Source organism: Bidens hawaiensis, unplaced genomic scaffold (assembly GCF_021521415.1).
Source record: "Bidens hawaiensis isolate Kalapana, Puna unplaced genomic scaffold, B.hawaiensis_p1.1 tig00018213_1, whole genome shotgun sequence".
NCBI lineage: Eukaryota > Viridiplantae > Streptophyta > Magnoliopsida > Asterales > Asteraceae > Bidens > Bidens hawaiensis.
In genome coordinates, this window is record NW_027492752.1 from 55,784 (window position 1) to 64,103 (window position 8,320).

General features: G+C 35.4%; 1 protein-coding gene across 1 annotated transcript; it reads left to right on the top strand.

Annotated features, from left to right (window-relative positions):
- The first annotated feature begins 6,818 nt into the window (after positions 1 to 6,818).
- LOC143555603 (protein SICKLE-like) lies at positions 6,819 to 8,038 on the top strand. The gene is made up of 2 exons (XM_077045125.1): positions 6,819 to 7,095; positions 7,282 to 8,038. Exons 1-2 carry the CDS (start codon positions 6,854 to 6,856, stop codon positions 8,036 to 8,038), a joined length of 999 nt encoding a protein of 332 aa, XP_076901240.1. The 5' UTR covers positions 6,819 to 6,853.
- Positions 8,039 to 8,320: the final 282 nt, after the last annotated feature.

The following is an 8,320-nucleotide window of genomic DNA, read 5'->3' on the forward strand; positions in this document are numbered from 1 at the left end:
AGTTTGTGTTGATGGTTTTTAAACATTTGTATTCATATATTAACTTTACATATAAAATATCACATAATACTCATATATGTTTTTGTTTTGTAGTTAATAGTTTTTCATATATGTTTTTTTTTAGTTAATAGATTTACTTAATAGTTTTCCTTTTTAAATTTATAATAATAAGATTAGAGAAATTATTAAAAAGTATAAGAACCTTTAATGAACAAACATAAACAAACAAATATTAACAAACTCATTATCGAATGTTCATGAACACAATTGAACGAACATTGCCTATACTTGTGTTTGTTCATTTAGCTAATCAAACGAAATTCCTTGTTCGTTTATTAAACGAACGAAAATAAATGAACTTCCAGCAAAATAATTTGTTGAATGTTCGGTTCATTTACCACCCTACTGAGAATAAAGAATGATACATGATTTAAATTCATCTTATTTTCTTTTATTGAGGAAAATATTTCTTAGCAGGACGTATATATTTTTGTTGCCGTTTGAGAAAATTGGTGAAGTACGTAAATACTAGTCTTGTTGTTGGCGACTGTAAAGAGGACTTCAAAAGCTGATGTGGCCCGGCTTTAACGCCACGGTGCCAGGTTAAGCCTGGGTAGCAAGAGAGGGACTTCAACACATTAACTAATGGGCGGGTCTATAGTGTGACGTGGTGCATTTGGCCCGCACTAGGTGTTAAAGATTTACCCATGCCGCATCGAGTCAATAGGTAATTGAGAATTTGACAGCTGTTAGATAAATTAACCAGCAAAGCAAATAACATAATTCAAATTACAAAACGATACGATTTCAAACCTCAATCCATGGCGCGAATTTCTCCTCCACACCTGTTTCCCCACCGTTTCAACCTCTCAATTCCTATAAAAACATCACTTCATCTTCTTTAGCTAGCTAATTGAACTCAATTGACAATTAGAACCCTAAATTATGTACCTTGAAATCCGACGATGGTCGTCGGATCTCGATGAGTTTGAGTTGTGTTGTGTTGTGTTGTGGTGTTCGTGGCGGAGAAGCAAAGCGTATGTGGCTAGACTAGGCTAGGTTTTATATATCGGTGGTTTGTTTGTGGATTAAGCTGAATTTAATACTTGGGAGGTGGGTTCCGCCACCAACTACTTGCGTTTCTGTTTGGTACAAGTGGTGTGGTGTTTCAACACATACAAACACTTATACGATGTCCGTGTTATTCTTTTTTTTAATTTTTATGTAAACGTAACTCGTACGGTTTGTTTGGCATAAGATAATGAAATAAAAAAAGAATAAACTTGATCAGTTAATGAAATGGAAAAGGGAATCACATGAATTATGTTTAACTTAAACAAGGAAGATGTTCAAGAGTTGAAAAGACATGAGGATATGAAGATATCATCTCATTCTTGTGTTTGGCTAATCTATTGAAATGAAATAAATCATTATTATGCGTTGTTTAGTATATAAGAAAAGACAGAATAAATGAAATACAACTGATAAAAATACTTTTACATCACAATAAACAAGAATGGTAATGGCAATGGCGGCGTAGGTGGTTAGGTAGTGGTGGCGGCAGCAACAATAGTGGTGGCAATGATGATGGCGGCAACAATAGTGGTGGTGTTAGCAGTGGTGATGAGGTAAGGTGGTGGTGGTGGTATCTATGGTGGTTAGCCTATTGTGTTTAGAACTTAAAAGAAATTGTGAAAGAATGAACGTAATTAAAAGAAAAGGGGGAAAAAACAACAGGCTCATATATAATGGTTATGATATGTGTAAAGAAAATGAGATTCCTTATGTAATATGTAATATCGTTTCATTTGTGCTAAACACTACCATAGATCTTTAATCAAACTCTAAATCTACACAAGTATTGATTATAAGATTATAACTATCAATCAATTAAAGAGAAACATATCTAGTACACATATTGATATCACTAGACCATAGTATATCTTCTTTACCTTATAGCAAAATTCTTCTCATATTATTATGTTTGTTACGCAAAATAGTATCCATGAATTTGTTTTGTTTTGGTATGTTAACCTAGCTAGATTCTAGTCGAGATATATGGTTATAGTTGTTTGAATGTACGAATATAGATACTTTTTGCATCAAACTTCGTTATAAGGTTGGCATGCAAAATCGTTTTCCAGAAATTGTACTTGGTTTTTGGGGGTTAGTTTTTATCCGAGATGTATTGCTATGATTATTTGATTTTCATAGATATAAAATTTTTCTGATGTCAAACTTCATTTTAGGTGTCATGAGAAATTGTTTTCGGGAAGTTGTTCTTGGTTTGCAATATTAGTTTGTAACCTATATACTGGTGTGATTATTCAAACATTCATGTATTATTCAATGTTAAATACTTAATTCATGCTAGATTCGTTTGTCATCGACATGACTTTCGACTACTTACATTATCTAATGTTTATGAACAGAATTATCGACTACTTAAAAATAAATTTGAAACCCGAATCATGTTTAAACTTCTAACTTTTATACTTTTGACATTTTAAAGTCAACACTTTGAACCCATAATAAATTTGACGATAAATCTATTTTGCATTTTCAAACTTTTAAAAATACTCAAAATTTTAATTTTTGATCCGTTACAAATTCTAACCTAAATGCAGTTAACTTGTAACAACAATCTATTTACCAACTTTTGACCCATAAAATCAAATTTAAGTTCCACAAAAAACCCGAAACAGTTTTCATTTGTTTTTGAAATTCACCAAGTATTTTGAAATATATAGTAAAATAATATGTTAATATTTATATTTATAAAAATATATAGATATTATATAAATATAGTGTAAAAGGAAAATGAATCATTATTGATTTATTACATAATATTAGGGTATATTAATTTTGGAGGGAAAAAAATTATGAGAATTAACCAAAATATGACAAGTGTCCACATTTATTTTACTTTATTAGAATAGGTAGATATGATTGTTTATGGTTAACTTGTCTAAAGTTTACAACTTAGGTTCTGTTTGTTTTTGCTTAAAAGGTCCGCAAGGGGCTTACGTCTGTAGGCGCGCAGACATAAGCTTCTGAAGACTGTTTGTTTTTTTTAGAAAAAAAGATCTGAAAACTGCTTTTATTGTCTTAAAAAATAAGCTATTGTTCAACTTATTCACATTTCTTCACACTTCTTAACATCCTACCAACACCCAATGTCTAACACTCCACCACCCGTCGTGAGCCACCACCACCACCCACCATCTGCCGCCGCCACCACCGTCCACCACCCACCACCACCACTATCCGCCCCCACCACCACCGTCCGCCGCCGCCACCACCCACCATCCGCCGCCGCCACCACCCACCACCATCGTCCACCACCACCACCACCCCACCGTTGGCCACAACCACCGTCCTCTACCACCACCCCTCGCCACCACCCACCGTTCGCCACCACCACCGTCCATCACCACCACCACCACCACCTACCGTCCACCATAACCATCATCCACTACCACCACCCGCCACCACCGTCCACCACCACCACCCACCGTCAGCCACCACCACTGTCCACACCCCACCACAACCGTCCACACCCACCACAACCGTCCATCACCACCACCCCTACTGTCCACCACCACCATTCAGCTTATACAGACGATATTTAGTTTATAGGTAACTAATTTTCAGCTTATGCAGACAATATCCAGTTTATAAAACAAACACTATTATATTTTCAGATTGCAGACCTTCAAACCACATTTTCAGTTGCAGACACAAAATCAGATGAAATAAAATTGCAGACAGAATTTTGTATTAAAAAACAAACAATACCTTAGTCATTAAAATTGCTTCAAGATCATTTTGTTCGAGTCATCTAATCATGACTCTGTTATTCATTCAGAATTTAATTAGATTTTTTTTTTTTTATTTTCTAAACGATTCTTACGTTATTTAGATATTTATTTTGTGAGCGAGCATTCTATTAGCTTAGTTGTTTTCTTAATTTGATTTGAACAATTAACTATCTTTTCTAGTTGATATTAAGTTTTCATATCCGGTCATATAAATATATTTGTTTTTAGGAGTCACTTATTTCATTTATAGTCACTTATCATTTTTCCGATACAGAATCAGGCTTTCGGTATTTTTTCCCTTTGGCCATTTTAGTTATTGAACTTTGTCCCAAAATATGTCTAATCTTTGATGGTTGGCAACAGAAAAAATTAGAAAACATATAAGTAACCGTTAATATTTTGTTTAAGAAAAATTAGTACAGACATAAAAAAAATATTAAACACTTACAACATTCGGGATCTTCCAAGACGGCGGTCCATGACCGTGCAAGGGTCAAATACTCCTCGGGGGTCCATAGTGTAGTTTTTTTAGTCTAAGGCTCGCTAACGTCTGACTTTTTGTGTGACCACCCCCGTTGGGATTTGATCGAACCGGGTTGTGTCTCCGGTTTGTCTTGAAACACCGGATCAAATTGCATCTCCGGCACCTTCTGATCTTGTGTAACCGGGAAGTTTGGTTGAGTCGGTGGGTTAAAAACACTGGTTTGTAAGTTGGTGGGCATCCCTAAATATTGCATGCACAACATGTTAGGGTTGAAACTAAAACCGACTGAGAAATCAGGGGTTGGTTAACTTGCTTGGGTGGTGTTCGGTTGAGCTGTTTGGTTACTTGACCAACCACTAGGATAAGAAAATACAACGTGTACGCTAAACAATAAGATTGATGAAGTGACAATTAATGCAAATTAACGAGTTTTTCTCTCTCGAATATCCAACCGCCCTATTAATTGATCTTTCCATCATTAATGCTTTCTGCTTCTTGTTGGATCAAAATTGAAATTTATATTTTCTTTTTTGCTTTATCTAAAATTAGTGTTCGGTTGAGTTGGTTGGGTGGTGTTCATGCGTTGATTGGTTACAAATTGTCCAAAACCGAATATGGAATGGTTGAATGGATTCATAGTGGGTAGAGAATAGAGCATTTTTTGATGTGTTTTTGGTAAAGAATAACATAATGAGTTGTAGTGTTGTAAAAAATTGATAAGTTTGGTTTTACAGAGTATGAATTTAATAAATAAAATTTTTACTTTTTTAATATAGTCATTAGTAACGGCTAGTTTGACCAACATCACCCTCAACAACCATTGTTTTGTAGGAAGCGCTCCTCATAAAAAAAAGAGCTCAAAACGCCTCGCGTGCGATGTCTCAAACGTTTTGGAGGCTTTTTGGGTGGAGAAGACGTCCACTACAAACGGTCTAATGATGACATTCTACATCATCATTTACGCTCATGTGGCCTTCCAAGTCAACAACTTTAACATATTTGTCACAACTCAAAAATAAATAAATAAATAAATAAAATAAAAACCATGCAATGTATCAATACTTGAGGGTCTGGTTGGTATTTTTCCTCTATGTTTGGATTAAATATAAACTCGTAACAAAATTATTAATTATTATAATGTAAACAAACAATTTCGAAATAAAACAAAAAGAACACTCAAATCTTCCGTTTGTTTTGATTTCTGCAACTTCAATTTTAATTCAGGTTCCGGTTCCTGTTTACACAAGCCTTCAACCTTCGAGGTCCAATTTCTAATTCTTATCTTATGAATATATATTTATGCCTCTGTCTGTGTTCTAGGGTTCCTGATTTAATTTAAACCCTAATATTAATATTTGTTATGGTAGAATTTGGAATTCAATTCATGTTTGAGTTTTCAATTGATATCCAAGTCTACGGTTCGGTTTGGGTCGGTTTTTGGAAAAAAAGTTTAGCAAAATAATAAATTTTGTTAATTAATAAGTAATTGATTATTATACATGTGGGCTAAAATGCTTGTGCTACATATTTATTAAGTTCTTATAAATTACATAAAATGAAAGTCTCGAAATTCGGTTTGGTAACGAATTTTTCGGTTTTTATTACATGCAGAACCGTAAGTTCGGTTTTTATGAAAACATAAAACCGAACCGTCGGTTTCATGCACAGCCCTATCAAAATCTGTTTGCTTTCTTCTGTGCCTTAACTGATAAGAACATTGATATTGATTATTAATTAAAGTTTAAACTCGTAATTGGGGTGCATTTTATTTATATCAGTTAGTCTCCTCACTCATACACTGCATATTAAATTCTCTGCTTTTAGCGGATTAAGGGTTTATTTCCTTGATTAGGACCCAAGCTTGGTTAGGTTATTCCTGAAACTTTAGTTTATGAATTTTTGAAAAACATTTGGTTTCGGTTTTTTCGGTTTTGCCATTTAAGCTTGAAATTTTTGTGCCTAAAATTTTTTTTGACACAAAATGATAAATTTGGGCCTAAATCATTTTGTTAAATTATAACTAATTGATTATTATACATTTGGGCTAAATTACGCATGTTACATATTTATTAAGTTCTTATAAATTACATAAAAAGAAAATTAAAAATTAAAAAATGAAAATCTATAAATTCGGTTTGGTAACGAATTTTTCGGTTTTTATTACACGCAAAACCAAAACCGACGATAAGTTCGGTTTTTACAAAAACATAAAACCAAACCGTCAGTTTTTATTTCAGTTCGGTTTTTTTTGCTTTCATGCTCACCCCTATTTGTATGACTTCTTCTGTGCTTCAACTTTTAAGAACATTGATATTGATTATTAACTCTTACATAGGGTGGATTTTATTTATATCAGTTAATCTCCTCACTCATACATTGCATAAATTCTTATGCTTTTAGCAGATTAAGGCTTTATTTCCTTCAAAATATGATATAAACCACCTTTAAAAAACTATAGAGTAAAGCACTATCCTGTTTCAGCTTACAGTGATATATTCAATCCTGTAATATTTGTATACATTCTCTAGGATAATTCACAACCGAGTCAATGGACGAGTCAACTCAGAGACGAGAACGACTAAAAGCTATGCGAATGGAAGCTTCACAAGCGGATGCAACTTATAATAATAATAATAATAATAACAACCAGTCGGCAGTTAGTCTCTCGAACCCGCTACTTGAATCAGCAACTAACCCTGAAACTCAGGCGCAGACGGTTTCTCAAAGCTTTAATTATTACACCAACCCAATGGCAGCGTATTCTGGAAACAAGCAGAGTAATACCATATTGTTATCGCAGTTTTGAGTTTCTTATGTTTATATTCTTAATTTTACTTTATGAATGTTAATGTTTACGTCTTTGCCAGGTCAGCCTTCACCGCATATAAACCACTCACCAAACCCGCAAATGCAGCAGCCGCATGGATATTATCCAAATTCTAATTATGCTTATTCATCTAACCCGTCACAGAGTAGCAATTTACCTAACCCAAGTTGGAGAGGCAACAGTCCTAATCCTAGAGGTTACTATGGCCCGGGAGGTGTCCGTTTTCCTAGCTTGCAAACCCACTTCACCAGTGGTGCTTCAGGACAAACCGGCTACAGCCCAGGTCGCGGTTCACAGAGTAGCAATTTACCTAACCCAAGTTGGAGAGGCAACAGTCCTAATCCTAGAGGTTACTATGGCCCGGGAGGTGTCCGTTTTCCTAGCTTGCAAACCCACTTCACCAGTGGTGCTTCAGGACAAACCGGCTACAGCCCAGGTCGCGGTTCAGGACTAGATGGCTCGGGTCAAGGAGGGTACCCTAGCCCCCATTTCACGAACAACCCGGGTCATGGTTCGGGTCGGGGGTACCCTAGTCCTGGACCCAACTTCAGGAATAACTTTAGCCATGGCTCGGGTCCTAACCAAGGCAGAGGATATGGGAACAACATGACTTCGGGTCCAAGTTCTGGGAGGGGACGTGGGGGGCGAGGGCGGGGTCATAATCATGTATCGGCAGAAGACCGGCCCGATCGTTTTTTCAATAAGTCAATGGTGGAAGACCCTTGGAAGTTTCTAGAGCCGGTAGTTTGGAAGTCACTTAAGAAGCAGTGGCTTCCACATTCTGTTAATGCGAAAAAGCCTCGGGTTTCAGAGTCTCCGAAACCGTCTAGCTCACAACCTAGCCTTGCTGAAATCCTGGCCGCGTCGTTTAATGAAGCTGCGGATGATGAACCGGGCGCAGAGTGATTTTTCTATATTTGGATTTGGTTATGTAGTTCAATCTTGTATTATGTTTCTAGTTCTGTTGGTTTTTGTGATTGTTACCAAGTTTATAGGAGCATTCTTGGTTGTGGTTCATTTTATTTTTAGGTATGATGAGACATGAGTCATTCTAAATTAAAAACAAGCTGAAAGAATCCGAGAAATTATATTGTAATTCTAACTTAATTTATTTATTTTTCAAGAAAATATGTTTCATTTTAATTTACATTCCAGTTTCGTTGAACTTAATTGACTTACTGTAACGTC

Coding starts and splice junctions, on each gene's coding strand:
- LOC143555603 (XM_077045125.1), top strand. CDS start 6,854: ATGGACGAGTCAACTCAGAGACGAGAACGACTAAAAGCTATGCGAATG. Junction 7,096..7,281: donor AAGCAGAGTAATACCATATT/GTTATCGCAGTT, acceptor GTCACAGAGTAG/CAATTTACCTAACCCAAGTT.